The sequence below is a fragment of the Amphiprion ocellaris genome, chromosome 10, assembly GCF_022539595.1.
Source record: "Amphiprion ocellaris isolate individual 3 ecotype Okinawa chromosome 10, ASM2253959v1, whole genome shotgun sequence".
Lineage (NCBI taxonomy): Eukaryota > Metazoa > Chordata > Actinopteri > Pomacentridae > Amphiprion > Amphiprion ocellaris.
In genome coordinates this window covers 33,337,794-33,358,991 of record NC_072775.1, presented here as the reverse complement: position 1 = coordinate 33,358,991, position 21,198 = coordinate 33,337,794, and the positions used below count along the sequence as shown (strand labels likewise).

The 21,198-nt window shown below is 40.3% G+C and overlaps 3 protein-coding genes across 4 annotated transcripts in view; 1 reads left to right on the top strand and 2 right to left on the bottom strand.

The window, feature by feature from the left end:
* Positions 1-1,330: 1,330 nt before the first annotated feature.
* LOC129349840 (zinc finger protein 892-like) lies at positions 1,331-6,325 on the bottom strand. The gene is made up of 2 exons (XM_055014521.1): positions 6,040-6,325; positions 1,331-3,266 (listed from the first exon to the last, which is right to left on the bottom strand). Exons 1-2 carry the CDS (start codon positions 6,209-6,211, stop codon positions 2,374-2,376), a joined length of 1,065 nt encoding a protein of 354 aa, XP_054870496.1. The 5' UTR covers positions 6,212-6,325; the 3' UTR covers positions 1,331-2,373.
* Positions 6,326-9,890: 3,565 nt separating this feature from the next.
* Positions 9,891-11,942, top strand: LOC111580503 (nuclear factor 7, ovary-like). The gene has a single exon (XM_023288262.3). It carries the CDS (start codon positions 9,891-9,893, stop codon positions 10,809-10,811), a length of 921 nt encoding a protein of 306 aa, XP_023144030.2. The 3' UTR covers positions 10,812-11,942.
* A 1,865-nt stretch (positions 11,943-13,807) lies between these two features.
* The window catches only part of smg7 (SMG7 nonsense mediated mRNA decay factor), a 31,140-nt gene continuing 23,749 nt past the window's right edge, over positions 13,808-21,198 (bottom strand). For both annotated transcript variants that reach the window (XM_023288243.3, XM_023288244.3), the window contains 4 exons: positions 20,373-20,523; positions 20,114-20,284; positions 18,760-18,920; positions 13,808-17,575 (listed from right to left, as the gene is read on the bottom strand). In XM_023288243.3, coding sequence (XP_023144011.2) covers positions 17,462-17,575; positions 18,760-18,920; positions 20,114-20,284; positions 20,373-20,523 — 597 coding nt within the window. In that variant the 3' untranslated portion in view covers positions 13,808-17,461. The remainder of the gene's footprint in view (positions 17,576-18,759; positions 18,921-20,113; positions 20,285-20,372; positions 20,524-21,198) is intronic.

Genomic DNA, 21,198 nt, shown 5'->3' with positions numbered 1-21,198 from the left:
TAATTTTCCATTTCTGAGGCAGGTGACTCGGATGAACTTCTCCTCAGCAGCAGAGGAGACTCTTGGTCTTCCTTTCCTGGGTTGGTCCTCATGTGAGCCAGTTTCGTCGTAGCGCTTGATGGTTTTTGTGACTGCACTTGGGGATATATTCAAAGTTTTTGTAATTTTCTGGACTGACTGACCTTTAGTTCCTAAAGTAATGATGGACTGTCGTTTCTCTTAACTTAGCTGATTGGTTCCTACCATAATATGGATTCTAACAGTTGTCCAATGGAGTTGTCAACTGTGAAACAACCTGACTTCTGCACAACACAACTAATGGTCCCAACAACATTAAGAAGGCAAGAAATTCCACAAATTAACCTTGACAAGGCACACCTGTGAAGTGAAAACCGTTTCAGGTGGCTACTTCATGAAGCTCATTGAGAGAAGGTCAAGGGTTTGCAAAGCAGTAATCAAAGCACAGGGCGGCTACTAAAAGGGAAATCTAAAATATAAAACATATGTAGAGTTATTTCACAATTGTTTGCTTGCTACATAATTCCATGTATCTTGCTTCATAGCTTTGATGTCTTCAGTATGTATCTACGATGTAGAAAGTAGTAAAAATAAAGAAAAACCATTGAATGAGAAGGTGTGTCCAAACTTTTGACTGGTAGTGTGTAGAGCTGTTCAGTTAATGAATTGCGACTCCTTAGACTTCAGTGTAAACCTGGGGTTATTGCATTAATACTTCAAAAAGCATCATTGCTGGAATAAGAAGAAAAGCACTCAGAAAGTGTAGTACTCCGCCAAGACTGTCCATTCCTCAATTTGTGTATTCACAAATCACGGCAACATAGAATCTGGCCATTTAATCTAGATCAACCCACAAACTAAATAAGCACAGGCATGTGTTGTGCATGCGCACGTTATGTACAGATACCAAATTGCATGACCGAAATATGTAACGGGTCGAGTGAATTGATGTAGGTAACTGACAGTGTTCACTTCTTGTCATGGTTATGGTGATCCCATGCCGGCCGCTATATCTTGCAATGGGAAATCCTAAGCAAATCCATGGATGCAGACTATAAGCTGCATCACTGCCAAAATCTAATGAGGTGGTCCTTGTGTCATTTCTGACCTTCCCTGAAAATTTCATCCAAATCCGTTTGTCTGTTTTTGAGCACTGTTGCACACGGACAGACAGATTCACAGACAAATATACGCCGATCGTCACATAACTCCGCCGCATTCCTTGGCGGAGGAACAGACACGAAATATTGATTGAAATACCACCAGCAGTTACAAAATCCATTAGCGCAATTAAGAAACATTGAAAGAGGTATTCATGTTATCAAATTTATTTGAAGTAATGTTTTTTTTTTTAAAAAAACACCATGTGGGATATCTGCTGCAATTTGTAAGCTTAAAAATTGTGAAACAATAAGAAGTTGATGCATCACAAAATATATACATTCAATGAAACAACATGCTCTAAAAAAATCTGAAAAATACCATGTGTATCTGTATGAGCTGCCATATATCCACTGTAAAGTCTCCCAGCCAGTCAGAACAACTGTGCAGACTGACAGATTGAAAGCAGATTTTATTACATCCATCTCTCACAATGTGACATGCCACAGCCTCACAGGATCGTTGCTGAAGAAAATCTAAAGCAGTGGTTCTTAACCTTGTTGGAGGTACTGAACCCCACCAGTTTCATATGCGCGTTCACCGAACCCTTCTTTATTGAAAAATATGATTTTTTTCAAATTCAAGACATAGTTATGTGTTTTACTGGTGCACAAAATGAACCGTGCATTAACATCACTTGTGTTCTTGTATTCCCCATCTTCATGCAGCTTAAGGAAGTGTTCCTTTAGTTTTGCTGGTGCTAGACTAGAATTGCTTAACTTGGCATTGCAAATCATGCAGAATGGACGCTGACTCCCATCACGTTCCGTTATACATGTGAATCCATGTTGTACATATTCGTACGACCACTTTCTTTTTTTGCTGAACATAGTATGGATTAAAATATTAAGAAAGAAATCACACAACGTACTATCACGACAGTCACAAGTCGATTACTGAGCGCACCAAATTCTCTGCAGCACAGATTGACCAAGCAATGTAGCGTGATCACCTGCAGCCAGTGATGGCCAAGCAGGGCGTGTCATCGTGAATCATATGAGTCGACTGTGTGTCTTGACCTCCGTCAAACCCCTGAGACTGACTCACCGAACCCCTAGGGTTCGATCAAACCCAGGTTAAGAACCACTGATCTAAAGTAACTTTAAATCTGAAGATCTACCACTAACCGTTATCAATTCTCACATATTTCAAGTTGGTCCCCAGATAATTTTGCCCACACATGTTTCAGGACAATCACCTCTGACCTGTATGGGTTCTTGTGTGGTCAGTCAAAATCCAACTATGAGCGAAACTTTTCCCACAGGTTTTGCAAGAATAAGGCCTCTCACCTGTGTGAGTTCTCATGTGGATTTTCAAACTACCATTCTGACTGAAACTTTTCCCACATATTCCACAAGGATACGGTCTCTCACCTGTATGTGTTCTTATGTGAACAGTCAAATGATGGCTTCGACTGAAACTTTTACCACATGTTTGACAATAGTACGGCTTTTCACCCGTGTGAGTTTTTATGTGATGTTTCAGTGAGCTTTTATCTTTAAATCTTTTCTCACACATGTTGCAGGGGTAAGGTTTCTCATGCGTATGCATTCGTTCATGATGTTTTAAAACACAAATCTGACTGAAGCTTTTTCCACAACTGCTGCATGAGTATGGCTTCATGCCAGCGTGAATTCTGTGATGTTTCTTCATTTGGGACAGAAACTCAAAGGTGTTGTTTCCTTCCTGATCTTGGCTCTCAGCTACAGGAGAGATGTGGGAGAGGAGTTGGCCATCATTTGGTTCTGGTTCACTGTGGTCACTTTCCTCATATGGAGTCACCATAAAACTATCAATCTCCTGCTTCAGTGTAAACTGCTCTTTTTCTGGACTGGTGCAAAGGTCCTCCTGTTCCTCTTTAACCTGTGGAGTCTCTGGGTCATCTTCATCCAGACTGGTGCAGAATTCGTCCTGTTGCTCTCTATTCTGTGGAGGCTCTGGACCTTCTAGGTACAGGCTGGTATACATTTCCTGCTGTTCCTCCTTAATCTCTGGAGGTTCTTGGTCCTCCTGGTCCAGGCTGGAGCTCCTCTCCTGGTTACAGACCTGCTGCTCAGCAAGAGCCGCCTGATCTGTACAGACATGCTCTGCAGGGGCAAAGAGACACGAGAAATCATCCTCATGTAGTGATACGAAAACACACATCTGTGCAAATATATTCCATTTTAAACCATTAGCAGGACATCTATTTACACATATTCCACTCCCATATAGAAAAAGAACTATCATAGTTCAAAATTGGAACTGCCTGTGTTTCTCCTTAAGGTGATCCATACCTCATGAAGAAATACCACAATGGCAGAGATATCGCAGAGGAGCAGAATAACACTTTGTCAGCCATGCATTGCACCTGAATGTTCTTCTGAAGGCTTGATTTGCAGTTTTAAGGAGGATGTGAACATAAACATCGAGGTCCTTCCTTTTGTTTCTGTTTGCTGCCCTCCAGTACAACATGAACCACCCAGCAGATCTCGAAATGTGAGCGCAGACAGCAAAAATCAGGAGAATTGAGTAAAGACAAGTTTTCAGCTCAGATTTGTGATTTTAAATTTAGATCCTTTCATCAAGTGTATGCACTAATACAACACACAAAATAAACTCCTGCATTCAAAATGTAATTCAGTAAAAGTAAAATCAGTCAAATGCACTTAAAGTAGTCAATGTAAAAATGAGAGTAGTGCAGTGTTTTACTGTGAGGTGTATTTGTAAATTAAAATTTCTGGCCCATTAATATGGTTTCATTCCATCTTGTTAAGGCCAAGGAGAATTTTCTCAGCTGATAGAAACAGTCTAACATCAACAGAAGAAGAAGAAAAAACTGCTGGTCAGTTCTCAAAAGTCCTCACGATCTCATTCAGATATACAAACCTGCTCATATGGATCCAGCTGCTGTCTGATGCTGCAGGTATTTATAAAACTCAAGAGGAAAGACCCCTGAAACCGCAACAAACTAAACTATGACTCTGTGACAAAAGGTATGTTGGGACTTGCCTTTGGATCCAGACCTGGACTGATCTCGTCTAAATTATTTATCAACTTACCAGGTAGGTATTCCACTTGTAATCATGATCTATCTATCTATCTGTCTATCTGTCTATCTGTCTATCTATCTATCTATCTATCTATCTATCTATCTATCTATCTATCTATCTATCTATCTATCTATCTATCTAGTGATTTTAGATCTGGAACAGGTTTAATTTGATGTAGATATGATAAAGAAGCAAAATTTATGAGTCTTTTAAGAGGCTTTAGCCTAATCCAGAATGGATCAGTCTAAATACAATGGGTTTAGATCTGGTCAAAAGTGGTTTACATGTGAAAAAAGCTGTGAAATCTCCTCGTGTTTTGCATTGCAAAACAGTGAGATTAAGTTTTATTTTTAGTTTTCACAAATAGAATAAATGCTTTACAAATCAGAAACTGTGCGTTAAAGAACATTTTGCCTCTCTGCCATTATCTAGTCCAGATGGTAGTACAGCTGTTTTCGGGGCTGGATCTAGTCTAATACGGTCGTCTTCGGAATACTTTAATCCAGATTGGATCTGTCCAAGTTCAGCGGTTTAAGAACTGGCCTAATGTGGTTTACGTGTGAACACAACAGTGAAATCTCCTCGTGTTTTGCATTTTCACAATTTGAATAAAAGGTTTTTACAAATCAGAAATGGATGAATTGAATTTCCCAAACAGGATGAATAAAGTATCCATCCATCCATCCATCCATCCATCCATCCATCCATCCATCCAGTTCTAGGTCCAGACCTCGTCTAATATGATCCAGATGTCACATAAAGAGTAACATTAACTTTTTCTTTTAGTTTTCACAGAAAAAATAAATTTTTCATGAATCTGTTTGTTAAAGAATATTTAGTCTCACTGCCATGATCTAGTCCAGACTGGATCAATCTAAGTACAGTTTTAGGTCTGGATCGGGTGTAATATGATTAAAGCAGTATATTCTCCATAATTTGTTGTAATTTCACAAAAATAAACAGTATTTTAACCCTCCTGTTGTCTTCATTTATGGACACCAAAAAATATTGTTTCCTTGCCTGAAAAAAAATCCAGAAATTCAGCAAAAAATATTCTGAAAATTTCTGAAAATTTGCAAAACCTTCTGGAAAAAATTCCAGTAATTCATGAAAAGTTTCCCCTAAAAGTTTTCTTTTAAAAATCCCCCAAATTTCGTGAGAATATTCTTGCAATTATTTAAAAAAAAAAAAAAAGATTAAAAATTTTACAAAAAAATCCTAAAAATATCTAAAGTGATTACATATATATCAGTTAAATTTCTAATGTTTTCTTTAAGGAAAAGATTCACTGGATTTTGGTTGATTTTTATGTGAATGTTCTTAAAGAAACATTTTTAACATTTCTTTTTTTCCCACCAAATATGTCCAAAAATTTTCCAAAAATGTCGAAAATGTGGACATCAGAAGTTTCCCTGTGAAAATATTTTGTCCCAACATTTTCAAACTCTAAAACGGGTCAATTTGACCCGCAGGACGACACGAGGGTTAAGCATCTGTGGGATACCTTAATCCAGACTAAGTATAGTGGTTTAAGATCTGGAACTGGTTTAATGCGATGTAGATGTGACAAAAGCAGTAAAATTTCACGTTCTATCTGTTTCTACGGATAGAAAAAAAAGAGCCTCCAATGTAAAAGTGGAGTTTAGAAAGCGTTTAGGCTTCAACTGAAATCAGAATCAGCTCAGGACAGGAAGTTAAGTTCCCTTTAACTGAAGAGTCGGCTAAGCTAAGCTAACCATGCTAACAGGCTGAGAGCAGAGAATCCAAACAGCACAAAAACACTGATCTTCATCGGTTCGTTCATTCAGACCGTCTTATTTCTACAAACCTGCTGTGTGTTGTGTTTTCTGTGGTTTCCAGATGTTATCCAGCAGTCTGCGCTGACGATCGATCTCCTCCTCGTACTGGACAATGGTTTTCTCAAACTCTGTGAATATTTCTTCAGCAGCAGCAGTTAGTCGCTGGTTGATCAACTCTCTCAGATTCTGGACTGAACTCATCTTTACTTCATCTGATCAAATATTCATCTGAGACAAAACAACCGTCCTCCAGCTCAGTCAGGAAAACTGACGCTGCCAGTTTTTCTGTTTACTTCCGCCCGGTGTCACACTGTTATGTGTCCCCCTGATGTCAGTGATTTATTCCATCTGCTCTCCCACATTAAAACTAATCCAGCTGCTTAAACAGCTTTAAATTCCACATTGAACTCATAGAAAGCAGTTTTCATTAGTGAGGGCTGATCGAGGCTCTGTTGAAACTTCGACATTTCATTCAAAACATGGTTCATTAATCGAGGCTTCAATGACACACAGAGCTGGAGTAGGACCTCTAGTGGTCAATAAAATGAAATGCAATCGAGACGTGGTGATTCGTGGATTGTTTTGGATTTGATTCGCCATGCACACATTCCTGTTTGACTACATTAAATTGTTGCATGGGTTCTAGTAGATACAATAATAATAATAATAATAATAATAATAATAATAATAATAATAATAATAATAATAATAATAATAATAATAATAATAATAATAATAGTAATAATAATGACAATAACTATTGAAAAGCATGTTTCTTATTTGCCATGTTTGTTTGTAACCCTACATACTCTTCACTTACATTCTGTGTTATGAAACATTTAAACAGTGCTGCTACATTCATGAGATGTGCTCTATAAATACAGACTGATGTAATTTTCACATGGGGTTGGTGCAAATAAAGATTATATTATGGATTTTGGCAAAGTATGTCTTGGGGCTCATTGGTAAAGAGGTCGGTAAAGAGGGTGTGATTGAAAACAGGGCAGTGGGTGTGCTTATGTAACTGGTTATGAGTTTTTATTGAGAAATAATTTATCAACAGTTTTAGGACTCAAACAGTTCCTTCTTTTACAGACCATCTCCCCAGCCTTAGAAAAAACCCATTCACATGGCACAGATGAGGCTGGAGTACACAAGAAATGTTTCGTCACATTATACAAGTTTGGGTGAACAGTTTTGTGGGTGGCCCAGTAAGCCAGTGGGTCTGCTGTTCTTTCTATGGGAGGATCAGCCAGGTAGCAGTTCACTTCTACAACTGCCCTGGCTGTGGCGCTTTGCATTTGCCAGGCTCTACTTGCATCTTCATCCAAAAGGCTCCACAGTTGAACTGAAAAATATTTAGGATCATCATCACCACAAATGTCATTAGTCATTTCTTATTCATAATAGAAGATTAAAAAAAAAAAACACCTGTGGAAGGTGCTGCTGGTGGTGGAGGATGAGGCTGCAGTGGTGCTTGAGACGTAGATGACTGCTGCTGCTGCTTGGCATTTTTTATGTTGATAATTGTTGTGCATTCTGTTATTAAAAATTCTTTCACACTGGCTGCCACTCTCTGATTGGTGGATCCAAAAGTTTTGAACAGCGGATCCACAAGTGTACCAACAGCCAGTGAACTGTTCTTTTCTTTGTCTTGTAGTCTGTCAGCTCAGCATTTGACAAGGTTCAGCATCAGGTGTTGTGCCATGGGGGTTGTGAGTTGAGAGTACAGTTGTTCAGTCGTGTGTCTTAAAACACCGTAGAGGGGGAAAACCTTTGATCCTGACACTCTTCTCTCCTGACAGCTCTACAGTCGCCACCTGGAATGCGGCCAGCAGCTGAAATGGCAGGAAAGTCCATATTATCTGAATACATAGACTGTGTGGTGAAGTTGATTTCATTGTTCAGTCTAGTATGATGCTCCGAGTGAGGAAACCCTTCTGCAATGACTATGCAATAAACCAACTAGATCATCTGGATTCTACCATCATTTTTTCTGTGGTTTTCTATTACATACCCTGATGCATTCCTCTGTGACTTCATGCTGCTGGTTGGTCAGAGGAGTCAGGTCTGTGTTTAGTGATGACAGAGCTAATGCCACTGCATCTCTCTCCTCATAGAGGCGCTGAAGCTTTTCCAGGGTGCTGTTCCAGCATGTGTCCACTTCCAATTTGAGTTTCTTTACATTGCGGCCCAGTTGCTGCTGCATGTGGCTCAGCCTTTCTGTTGCTGTTGTGCTTGTTTTAAAGTAACTTACAGTCCTCCTGCTCAATGCTCTAATTTCATCCAGGCCAGGAGTGGCTTCAATGGAGTTCTTTACAACCAGGTTCAAACAATGTGCAATACATTTGGATTGTCTCAAATTCAGGTTACTTGCTGTAGCATTCATATTTCTTGCTGAATCAGTCACAATGCATCTAATTTTGTTCGCTAGACCCCACTCTGCTATCAGTGATGCAACTTCTGCAGCAATGTGGGCTGCTGTGTGGGTCCTTGGAAAAGGCTTAGCTCTAAAAGATGATGAACACACTGCAGTATACAAAGGACAGTCGGTTATTCAGGTAAAACACTAAATTTAAAGTCCAGGAGATAACTAATGAAACTAATCCAGAAAAAATCAAAACAACCAGAAATCCAAAAGACGTACAAAAACACAAACCTGATGCACAAAGAGCACAAGCATGAAATACTTTTGCGGAAACAAGAAGTTGAACAGGAACTGATTGACACAAGACAAAGAAAGACAGGAGTATTTTCCTTAGTAAACTGATTGTAGTGACACACAGGTGAAACTAATGAGGACAATCAAAAGAGGAGGGGAACAGACAAAGGGAGGAAGTAAAAACACAAGCGAAACAAGAGAAAAGAAGACCTAAAAATTAAAAGAGGAAATAAATAAACCAAAGACTGATGACTGACACACTAATGTTAACTGCTCTTTCTTTATCCATCCAGGGTCATTTCTCAGCTTCAGATACATCATCTATCAGTGCTTTCGCATCCATTTCCTATAATTAATCATAAAAGAAACAAAAAAAATTATTATTTTCAGTCTTGAGGTTTCTGCTTGTGCTCGATCTTTTCATTTAACAACACTCGGTTTGACATTTGCATCCTTCAAAGGTGTTGTATTTGTTAGCTGGTTCTGTTAATTAGGACTCAGCTACAGTGATGTGGTTGTGGAGACTCAGAATTATGAAATGCTTCCACCATCTCTGTTATGATGTGATTTCCCTGGAGAGACAGATAAAGGTATTCTGATTCTGATATATAAATCTGCTGCATGTAGTCTCCTTTTTGCTGCAGAGACTCAGGGTTGGTGTAAGGTGGCATCAACATTTACATAAATGACCCCCTAATCTGTCTTTTTGGACTTTCTGTTTCCATTGCAGTGCAGAATCCAACAGCTTTGACCTCCATGTGAACTCCAAGGACACCAAAACATCAACAAATAGTAGTTAATGGACATAACTCCGGTTCTTTCAGTAAGTATTTGGTTTGGTACGTTTGCCATCATTGTGAATTTTACACTGCTGATGGCGACGTTAGAGAGGAGAACACTGGCAGAGGACGAGGACATTGAGAGGACAGTTGGATTTAAACATGGAGGTCTGTAGGGGCTGACCTCTGAGGCTGCTGCTTATCCATATGTTTGAACCGCTTTTAACTCTTTTCTCTTCTGACAACTCGTCCTACAAAATGGTTAATTTCCAAATACCCCCATAGAATAAAACTATAGAAGAGGTCCATTGTGTCTCCTCTGTCAGCTCAGCCATCATTGCTTGCTGTGATTGAACTCTGATCTCTGGCTATAGTCCACTGTACAAACTAGGAAACAGGTTGTTATTCTGCCTCACTGACAAGAAACACTGAGAGACGGATGACAAGATTCACGCTCAGAGCTGAACCACCATGTAGAGAATATTGGAAACACTGTAAACATTGGAGATACTGGAAGGTCCAACACACAGAGAGGCAGATTCAGGATCAGTTCAAGAAGCTTCACCAGTTTCTAATGAAGGAAGAGGAGGCCAGGATGGCTGCACTGAGGGAGGAAGAGGAGCAGAAGACTGGGATGATGAAGGAGAAGATGGAGGCTCTGAGCAGAGAGATAGCAGATCTTTCAGACACAGTCAGAGCCACAGAGGAGCAGCTGAGAGCTGAAGACGTCTCATTCCTGCTCAACTACAAGGCTGCAGTGGAAAGAGTCCAGCGCTGCCCCCTGCTGGAGGATCCACAGCTGCACTCAGGAGCTCTGATAGACCAGGCCAAACATCTGGGCAACCTGAGCTTCAACATCTGGAACAACATGAAGGACATGGTCTCCTACACTCCTCTCATTCTGGACCCAAACACTGCTGGTCCAGAACTCATCCTGTCTGAAGAGCTGACCAGTGTGAGAGGAGGAGTTAAACAGCAGCTTCCTGATAATCCAGAGAGGTTTAAAGATCTCTTCTCAGTCCTGAGCTCTGAGGGCTTCAACTCAGGGACTCACAGCTGGGACATCGAGGTTGGAGACAGTTCAGGCTGGTCACTGGGTGTTTCAGCAGAATCTGTCCAGAGGAAAGGAAACATTCGACCTGCATTATGGATAATATTGTTCTATAAGGATGAATACAAAGCATTCTCTCCATCACGTCTCCCCACTGTTCTCCCAGTGCAGAAGAAGCTCCAGAGGATCAGAGTGAATCTGGACTGGAACAAAGGAAAACTGTCCTTCTCTGATCCTGATACTAACACACACATACACACCTTCATACACACTTTCACTGAGAGGATGTTTCCATTTTTTTTTCATTAGTTTATCTCATCCACTAAAGATTCTACCAGTGAAGGTGTGTGTGACTGTAGAACAACACTAACAGATGATGATGATCTCTGTCACTAACATGCAAACTCTCCAAAAGCCACAGACAAGGAGAAGATTCCACAACAGGACTTTGTGAACTCTGAACACAAACACAGAAAACAGCAACAGACTTTGGACTGACATCAAGAAAACAGTCTTTGTATCCGTACATCTTTCTCAGTCAGTGTATTGTTTGACATGACTATGTTGTCATCAGAATAATCATCAGTTCATCATCAGATTCTGAAGACAAAGATCAATATTACTGTAGAAACATTTAATGACTTTGATCATCAGATCAGTTCTGAATATGTTCTATTCATTAACTGATAGTAAATTAGCTTTGATAGTTAACTACATATATTACTGAATGACAGTTTAAACTGATTTCTGTTTGACTCCATTTCTTTGTTTTATTTACATGTCAGCTAATATTCAACTTTGAGTCACATTTTACTTTTTTTCTTTGAAATTTAGTCATGATGAATAATGTGTTTTGTGTGTCTTTTCATGTGTTTGCACATGTCTTGACAAAATTCAGTGTTGGAGGAAATCATACATGAGTTTTATATATTTCTCTTAGGAGGACAGAAATACTTTAGTCCTTTTGTCCCTTTTCTTTCTATTTTACTTTGAATTTGTTAAATGCTTTGATATTGAGCATTTTGGTTGAAGGTGTCTGTTTAGTTCCTGGGGATTCTTCCATGATGTTTGGTGGCAGCTTCTTGTAGTTTGCAGCTTTTAATCTTGAAGTGACAGAGAACCTGAGTAGAGCTTTATGCTCAGGATCACATGTGAGGCTGTCTGGGAGTAACTGCATAGCAGCGACTTTCTGGACCAACCTGTGTCCAGTAAATCCATTATTGATGTTATTGCTGCTCAGAATGTTGAATCCAGAATAATCTTGACTGTCTCCCTCTTGAAGAAGCTTCTTCCAGGTAAAAGCTTGCAGATGTCTGAAGTTGGATGAAGCTGAGGTTTGGGAGGAGTTTCCATGTCAGTGATTGGTTGGAGTTGTACCTTGTTTGGTTTTGTTCTTTTGGTCTTTGGCTTAATTTCTTTGTAAGATCTGTAAAATAAACTTGTTTTGAGTAACAACTCATGTGTGTCTCCTCCTTTGTTCAGCCTGGAGCCTCCTGGTGACGACATTCTGGTTGTTTCTGTGTTTTAATGAGTTTTGAACAAGTTGAACTCTCTGAGTATCATAGCTGAGCTGACAGCAGAGCTCTCAGGTAGCAGTCGGACTGATGCTGCTGAAAACTCCTGATTCCATCAGTGATAAACGTGTTTCAGTTCACTTTGAAGAGTCCGTGTTAATGAATTGTTCAACCAACAGACAACTATTACAAACTCAAAGTACCAGAAGAGTTTTACAGTAAGATCCAGGAGATGTTTACTGAAAATCACTGTGTTGTTTGTAGATATTGATCCATTTCCTTTATGTCCTGAACCTACCATCACTCTGCTTCTCATGAACTGGGTTGATGATTAAACATATAATTCAACAGCTGGCAACACAAACACACAGTATGAGAGTTATTACAGGGTTTTCCCAGCAGTTGTGGAGATCACGACTGACTGAGACACAAATAGAACAAAGACACTGAGTGCAAAGGAGGTTTGTGTAGCAAAAAGCATCATCATCTCTTCTCTTAGACTCACTGTAGTTTGATGTGTTGTAAAAATGTAAAAATATGTCTGTTCCTCAGCCGTGCTCTGAAAAGCTCCAGAAATGCTTCAGTAAACTCTGGACTGTCCTTCAGATTCCCAGCAGACATTTCTGTTCATCTGTTCTGTCACCAGAGTTCACTGAGCGTCTTTATCAGAGCAGCAGAGATTTCAGTGTAACCGATGTAACGGGACAACAGGCCCAACCAAAAAATCAATCACGTGTATTTATTTAGAACCTGATCATATGCAGGTTATTCAAAGTGCTTTCCAGGAAACACAACATTTTTTCTTTCTGTTCTAAAACCCTTCTGAGAATATTACTGTTAAAGTGTTACAGTGATGTTTTCAGCAGGAAGCTTGTTTTTCTGTTCCAAGAATATTCATCATTAAAGTAAGATAATGTTCTCTGAACACTAAAAACAATAACAGTTTTTTGCTGATAAATTGAACAATATGCTCTCATTATTAAAATGTTGGGATTTTGATAGTGCAGTAGAACTTTGGTGGTGAATGATTCATTTTAATGACAGTGCTCGTGTCCTTGCATGTAAATGTTCAACCAAAATAATTCCTCTGTTACTACTGGGTGTGAACACTGCTGAGGAATCCTGTTTTTTGCCGTGCCCAGGATGACGAAATAAATCAAACATCTTATTCAGCCGCTTGACTATGTTGACAGTTGAATGATGAAAATATGCGAGTTTACCACATGCTAACTGTACAACATACAGACAGCACACATACTGTAGTGGTTCAGACGTTCTGTAATGAAATATTTCATGAAACTGGCTTCATGTGTTACAGAAAAACCTCCTTGCTTATTTCCCTCTGTGTATTATTGGTCCTGTTAGTGGCTGTAATGTTTCATGCACATATTACATCAAACTGGATGATAAAAACTGATAGCCTGTGATTTGCCTAGATTTCCCAAAGATTTACAGACATGAAGCAAAACTATGTGTAAAGAGGTGCCATTTCTGACTGTTCCTACCTTCACCTGTCCTACACCTGGAAATGGACTCATGTTGACTTCAGCAGAACTATGACTGACTGGTGACCTTCCACAATAAAAGCCTCCTGTCAACACAGTGAAAACTGTCTCTGTGTTGTGAATTATCACAGATTCTCTAAGAGATTCTGCAGCGTGTGATTGTTGCAGATTGTTGGATGCCGTCTACATCCTGGGATCATTACCTTATGGAAACAAGAGATCTCGAAACTCCCTCCACCACGAACTACACTCCAAAATAAAGGAATGAATAAAAGTGGACACAACGTCAAGGGAGAACATAGTTTATTTAAAGGCTGATTCCACCAGTTCTCAAAGTCTACAGAGAGACAGAAACACAAAAAGCCTCAAAGTCAAAGCTCAGATCTGAACCGACGCGACCACAAATCTGCCGTCAGAGCTCCAGCCGCCCTGAAACATCTCCGAGTGGAAGGTCGTCGACAGATCAGAGTCCGTTTAGTTCTTACTCCGCAACAAAAACCAGCAGAACCAGTCCGGCTCAGATCCACGTGGTGAACTTCGAACATGAACAGGATGTCGCTGCTCGATGCTTCTGGCCAAATTCGTCCTCACATTCAAGAATATTTTGCCTTTATTATTTTTCAAATACATTTTGTAAATGCAACATGAAAAGCACAATCACATGGAAAATAGACACGTCTCTCTGAAGTCTGCTTTTAATAAAACGCCCGCCGGGAACATAAAAAAACAGGCTTATATTTTTTCCTCCTACAGAAATGAACGATGAGCGCATCCGTTACTTTTTAAGATAGAAAACAGCTTTCTGCTGGTTTAAACTGGACAGTAAGTTACTTACAGTGCTGCAGTCTGAAACCTAAAGGGGGGTCAGAGCCTCAGAGGGTCCTGATTGGTCAGCTGCTTCTCTGATTGGCTCTAAAGTGACTGACGGCGTGTAAATGCTCTGCTGGGCGAAAACCGCAGAAATAAAAGCCCCAAATCCCAACTCAACGCCGCTCTTACAGCCCGCTTCCATTACAGCAACCTCCTCCTCTTTGACCTAAAATATGACTTCATGATGAACCATCAGGGTCAAATGTTGCAATTAAATACTAAAACAGAAAAAAATTAAATAAAATTAAAAAAAAAAAAAAATCAGACGAGCTCTCTGTAAAAAAGTCGACATTTCCTCAATTCCTGCTTCTCCTTTGGAACTATTTCCTTCTTTTCTTTGATTTATGACAGTAAACCGACCATCTTTGGATTTTAAAGAATTGGTCAGCCAAAATAAGCAAACATAGTTTAAATAAATCAATCTGCAGATTAATCAATAACCACAAGGATAGTTAGTTGAAGGGCTGTACTGTCTTAAGTTACAAAAAACAACACAGAGCTGGACCCATTAGCTGATCAACTGATTTCTCTATAGACAGGAAACTAAGTTGAAGCTTGATAATTGATTAATATCAAATTTTCAGATTGAAAATGAAAAATTAACGAAATGAAAACTGGAAAAAAAAAATTGACATTTTTAAAGTAAATTAACCCTCTGAATCCAAAAACCCAGTCGCTGGGGTTTAAAAAGCAAAAAAAAAACAAATAAAAAAAGCCAAACTGCCACCATCGCTACCAGAATCATTGATTTTCAGCCTTCCAACGGGCCTCGAATTATCATAAGTAACGTGTCATTCAGGTCGGAAACCTGAACCAAATCGAATCTTAAAATCATTTCAAAATCCCTTCACATTACATCTCATTTAATAATTCACCAAAAAAGTGTCTGCACTTGGTTCTGTCCTCTGCAGAGCAACAGCCAAGTCATTAGTTACTCAGTGTGATGTGAAAAAAAGAGGCGTTTTCAGATGAACTGCAGGCAGTGTTTGAACAGATTGGTGAGGTAAGTGTGGAAACAAATTAAAAAGTACAATATATACGGTTAGAAGAATCATTATTTTCCCAGGAGCAACTGCGGGCACTTGGAAACTCCAAGGACGTGTTGGACGTGTTGATTCCATGTTTTGACAGTTTTTGTAAACTAAAGAAATTCTACTTTTTTCTTGTTGTGTGATTAATAGCATTGTAACGGTTTCATACAGACACAGACGACAATTCTGAGGTCTGCTTCTAGTCATCATTGTTCTGTTTCCACAGAGAAGCAGGACTTTAGATTGCAGTGAAAAACGTGACGGGAGCAAGAAAACATCCAGAAACTGCTCGGAGTTCAGAGGGCTAATTGACGTGGAAACAATCTGTCATTTTGTTCTGGGATCCTCTAACAGGTAAGTTTTAAGGTTTTAAAATCAAAGACGTACAAATACTTGGAGTTGGTTTTTCGAGGTGAGGAAAAATGCACAAAAAGGGGTTCTGAGCTCGTCGTCGTTTTGACTTTTAGGCTGAAAAAGGGGCTTCAGCTGGAGGATAAATAAAGTCAAAGCTGCAGGGCTACCATTCATACAAAAATCTGCTGTACACGGTCGAGCTGCAGTAGTGCTTACTGAAGAATAGGAAATGGAAAACATTCAGGCTGAGCCAACTACCTGTACAAGCCTAGCTGTCTGTCTGTCTACCTGTCTGTCTACCTGTCTGTCTACCTGTCTGTCTACCTGTCTGTCTACCTGTCTGTCTACCTGTCTGGCCTCATGCCCACCTTTACAGCAGTCAGCGGAACAGGACAGGGAGCAGGCACAGAGGAGCTGCTTAAAACTAGTAAAAAGGCAGAACATGGACAAAAAGAAACAGTCTATGCAGGTTAAGTAAGCAAGCAGGGGCACGTGTTTAGTTTTTTTCTTCATTAATTAAAGAAATAACAGGAAGAAGAGAGGAAGAGAACCCCGAAAATATTCAAGCAGGAAGCTAATAGACATACCTGTATTCACCTCAGAGGGCGTGAAGCTAAAACTGCTACGAACAAATCACAAAATACAGTTTCTTTTTTTTAATATCTGCAATCTCTTGAAGCTAACAGTAATACTATCCCTAAGATCGACAGGGTATTTTTTTTTTGTTCTTAGCCCCCTCCTCCTTTTTGCACTTCTTTCCCGTGACGTTCCCCGGCATCATGAAGCCATGCCATCGTCGGGGCCTCGAGGCTCTTCCTTCCAAATAAAAGGTCGGACAACGAGCGAGCGTTCAGCCCGGCATCACAAAGCAGCGTCCACTCCTGGTTCTCACAACTCGGCTAAGAGACAAGGCCCGTTAAAGTCCAACTATGGCAATATATATGTATGTATATATTTATATAGCTGTAACCCAAACCTTCCTCCTTCACTTCTTTCAACCACTCAGCTACAGAGAGCCTTCCTCCTCCTCTTCCTCCACAGTAATGAAAATGAATGGAGAGATCAGAAAGTCCAGTCTGTTATTTTGCCCCCCGGTGCTTCACCTGACCTCCCCCCTGAACACGACCGCCACACCGTCCTCGCTCTCAGCCCCGCTTCAGTCTGCGGCAGCGGAGACGCTAAAAACCGGCGCTCCGTCAGAACCCAGCAGACGTCCAGGAGGTTGTTGGTTTATTTTTTTTTCTAAATTTCTTTTCTTTTTCTATGTTCCAAAGAAAGTTCTTCCAGATGAGAGAGGAGTTGTGCAGATGTGGCATCTGTCCAAAACCAGGGGGGGTTCAGTGGTGGTGAGTGGGGGGTGTGTTCCTCAATGTTCAGATGTCCGCGGGTTGAAGGAAACCCGGCGGCAGCGTGGCGCGTGGCGCCGCGGTTGAAGAGATCCCGCCGCGCCCTCCGATCCAGGAGGTGCGTCACCGCTCCTCGACAGCCGAGGGGGGTGGGGGTGGTGATTCAGCCTCGTCGGGGGGTCGTGTCGCCTCCCCAGCCTCCACCGTTTCTCGCCGGTTTAATATCCCATTTTAGTTGGAGCTCGTCTTCGGTCAAACTTCTGTTTTTTTTCCCCTCCGTTTTCTCCTGGTGGTGGTTTGTTGACGTCCGGACACAAAGCGCCGCCTCGGGCTGCACGTTCAGTGAGGCGGGTTCATGGCGCCGTGACCTCGCTGCTGCTTCTGCTTCTGCTGCAGGAGGAGCTGCTCCAGTGCCGACGGGCCCGGCTGCATCATGGAGCTCGACCAGATGGACTGCAGAGGACAGCAGAGTGTTAGCATGAAGCTAATAACACGGAGAGGAAAGATTATATGAGGGGGTTAGAAGCAGAAACAGCCAAACTGAGTTTTATATAGTTTCTGTAATATTTTATTGTCTACATTTTAGTGGCAGAGTGGTCCAACCCACAACCCAAATATAGCGTTAAAGTGGCACTTCGGAATGTTAGACCGTTCTTGAAAACACAAAACTTTGAACCCGTTTTTCTCAAAAGCTACAGAAAGTGGGTCAGACCACTCTGCTTCCAAACCCTTCATATAATATTTGGCCTTTCTGGAGTTGCACTGTAACTTGTCCAAATTATTATTTATGGTATTCTGACCGTTCAAAGCCTTAGATTTCTGTAGTTCAGTTTGATGAGTCAGAGTAACAGCTGCACATATCTTGAACATCATTATGACAAATCTGAATTACTGTGTGTCTGTATTGCTGTGGGTTAGACCACTCTGACTCTAAAACCTAGACCATAAAATATTACAGAAATTATATAAAACTCAGTTTGGATTATTTGTGAGTTAGACCACTCAGCTTCTAACCCGCTCACTTTAGCTGCATTGTCAGCTGCTTCTATGATTTTAGCTGTACTTAGCTGCTGCCTAATGTCTGTAAGTGTGTAGTTAGCTTTAAAAAAAATAGCTGTGTAGTTAGCTGTTTCTATGACTTTAACTATGTAGTTAGTGTCTTTTAAAGGCCACAGCTGTGTATTTAGCTGTTTTTGTATTAATTTAGCTGTGTAGTTAGCTTCTTTCTGTAACTTCAACTGTGTAATTACCTGTTTTTCAGTTACTTTAGCTGTGTTGTTAGCTTCTGTCTATGACATTAGCTGCATTGTTAGCTTCTTTCTATGGCTTTGGCTATGTAGTTATCTTCTATGAGTTAGCCACATCGTTAGCTTCTTTAATGACTTAAGCTGTGCAGGTAGTTGTTTTTCTGTGACTTAAAGAGTTTGGAAGCACAGTGGTCTGACCCACTTTCTGTAGTGTTTGAGAAAAGAGTTCAAAGTTTGGGATTTTTTTGTTGAGTTTGACCACTCTGCTTCTAAAACCCCCTCAAAATGTTTTTCACAGACATTAGAGGTGTCAGACATTAACTGCTGTGTGTTTGTCTAAAAAACTAAAACTGGTTTGCAGGTTAAACGCCTGTGATGATGTTGGCGGACCTTGAGGCTGTCGAGCAGCACAGTAGAGGACGACTCCTCCATCGGAGAGTCCTGATTGGTCCAGGAACTGCCGGTGGATCCGGCCTGGTGCCAGCTGGTGTCTGAAGCTGCAGAGGAGGCTGCGGCCGGCAGGTAGTCCAGACCGAAGCCACTTACTGCTCCTAAAACGCAACACAAAGACCAAACGTCAGCATCTGGAAGAACAGTGACTGCAACCCTTTCAGCAGAAACTCTGCTCTGATTTTTCATTTCAGTTTCATGTATTCAAAAGGCTGAATTTTTGTCTACGTTCACAGGTTTTTACCAGATTTTTGCAGATGTGCATCATGACAGCTCAGTTACTGTGTATATATTAAGCACATTTATCATACTTCTCTTAGTGCAGACACATTCTGTGAATGATGAACATTCTGGACTTTAAAATATCCTCTGCAATATTATCATTTCTTATACATATCTCGAACATGTGTTACATAGGCGTTTTTCTATTTTAGCTAAAAAGCTGCGCAATATTAATACTCATGTCAATGTTTCCATTTATGACAGAATCTGTGCAAAACCACTGGCATGTGCAAGAATGTTATTTCTATTTAGTGCTGACATATATCTTGGTTTCTTTTTTATTTTGTACTTCATTTGCTAAATGTTTGCACTCTTTGCTGCCGTAACACTGTAAATTTCCCCACTGTGGGATTAATAAAGGCTTATTGTATCCTAGCATAACAAAATAATGTAGCTGGTTGTATGATTCAACCTAAAAATGTACATGTTGGGGTTAAAACCTGATAGTGTTACTTATGAGAATTTATCTGAGAAGTTTAAGGAGAATTGAGGATTTAAACGCTACAAAAATTATGCAGGAAACAATTTTAATTAACCACAATACATAAAGAGGCTGAGGCACTACAGTAATACTTGAATTTCCCTCAGGATTCATAAAGTTTCTATCTATCCATCTATCTAAACTAATAAGATAAACCTAACTAATTTAAAAGCTAAGACCCTGTAGCGTTTAATAATAACAGAATTGAAATGAGCAATTTTAAACTAAAGTTACAACCCAACAAAAGTATACATGAAAGCCAAATTGTTTTAAACTGCAGCCTTTGTTAAGTGCTTAATATTCATATGATTTTGACTTGGAAATTGGATGATTTATTGAAAAAGTCAGTTCACATTTTCCTTCTTGATTTCAAAACTTTTTACAATATCATGTGATACAGCTACCTATCTAAAGAGCCCATGTTTGACTTAAAGTAGTGAGTTTATACAGATGTTTATATACTGAGAGAGCTGAGGATGCAGTAAAATGGAAAACACGGCTCAGAGGGTTAATATTGGGTCCTGGGCTCACCGGTCTTGTCGGCCTTCCAGCGGTCCACCACCCGGCGGTCCCGGCTGTCCGGAGTACCGATGGGCCCGAAGTTCGAGAAGGGCATGGCGCCGTGGTTGTGCGTTGGTGGGGAGGATGGCAGGCTGCTGGGGTTGGAGGAGTGAGGGGATTGGCTGGCCGGGGTGGAGTGGTCTGCCAATCAGAGCGCAGCTTCCATCAGAGACACGCTTCACTGAGCAGAATCTGAATCATCTCTACATCTGTGCAGGTGTTGACGTACCTGAGCTGGCAGGGAGGGACGGCGACCACGGAGTCCCTTCGAACAGCGAGTAGAGCGACGGCTCCTGGTGCATCATGGGAGCGTCGGGCTTGGAGCTGGGCGGCAGGTTTTTACCGTAGGCCTGACTGAAGATGCTGTTCTGGTTGTACTCCTGAACATATAAAGATATAATCCAGTCTGCTTACTGAACATGGTCTCATTTTATAGCTCTGATTTCCAGGAAGTTTACTTGATCTTGACATTTATGAATACTGTAAATGAGGCACAAAACACTTAAACAATTAATTTCACAGCACAAATATGTTCACGGCATATCTGAAAACACATGAACATGTTTAAATATAATTAAATGCAAGATTGTTGCCTTTTTTTGGGTCAATTTTTGACCTTCTGAAAAATAAAAGCATTGTGTAATCTCAATAATGTCACCATTTATTAGTCAGAAATTGTAGAAAAAAAACAAAAAGTCAGATTTCCACTTTTCTAATGGACCTTGAACTAAACATTTGGGTTGTGCGATTCTGTCTGAGAGATTAACCAAATCTAAGCTTAAAATTGTGACATTTCATCAAAATCATATTCTACACATTTGCACCATTAACATCTTTGTGTATAACTGGCAAAAAGCAATTTTGGAATCAAATTTATGTTAATCGCTATATATGTTGCATATGGAGCCATCATGCATTTTTACATAGAATTTTTAGCACAAAGTTACTTTTAAAAACTTTTTTCCCCTATGGTTGCTGTTAGAAGTGGATGAATGTGAACTGGATCTGCTACAACATGAGCTGGAGCTTCTCAGGCTGGTGAAGGCGTGTTTTCA

Bases quoted from the DNA above. Each gene is read 5' to 3' on its own strand.
- LOC129349840 (XM_055014521.1), bottom strand. From the start codon at position 6,211: ATGAGTTCAGTCCAGAATCTGAGAGAGTTGATCAACCAGCGACTAACT. The intron at 3,267-6,039 runs GTTTGTAGAAAT...TTGCCCCTGCAG, and splicing joins GAAAACACAACACACAGCAG to AGCATGTCTGTACAGATCAG.
- LOC111580503 (XM_023288262.3), top strand. From the start codon at position 9,891: ATGACAAGATTCACGCTCAGAGCTGAACCACCATGTAGAGAATATTGG.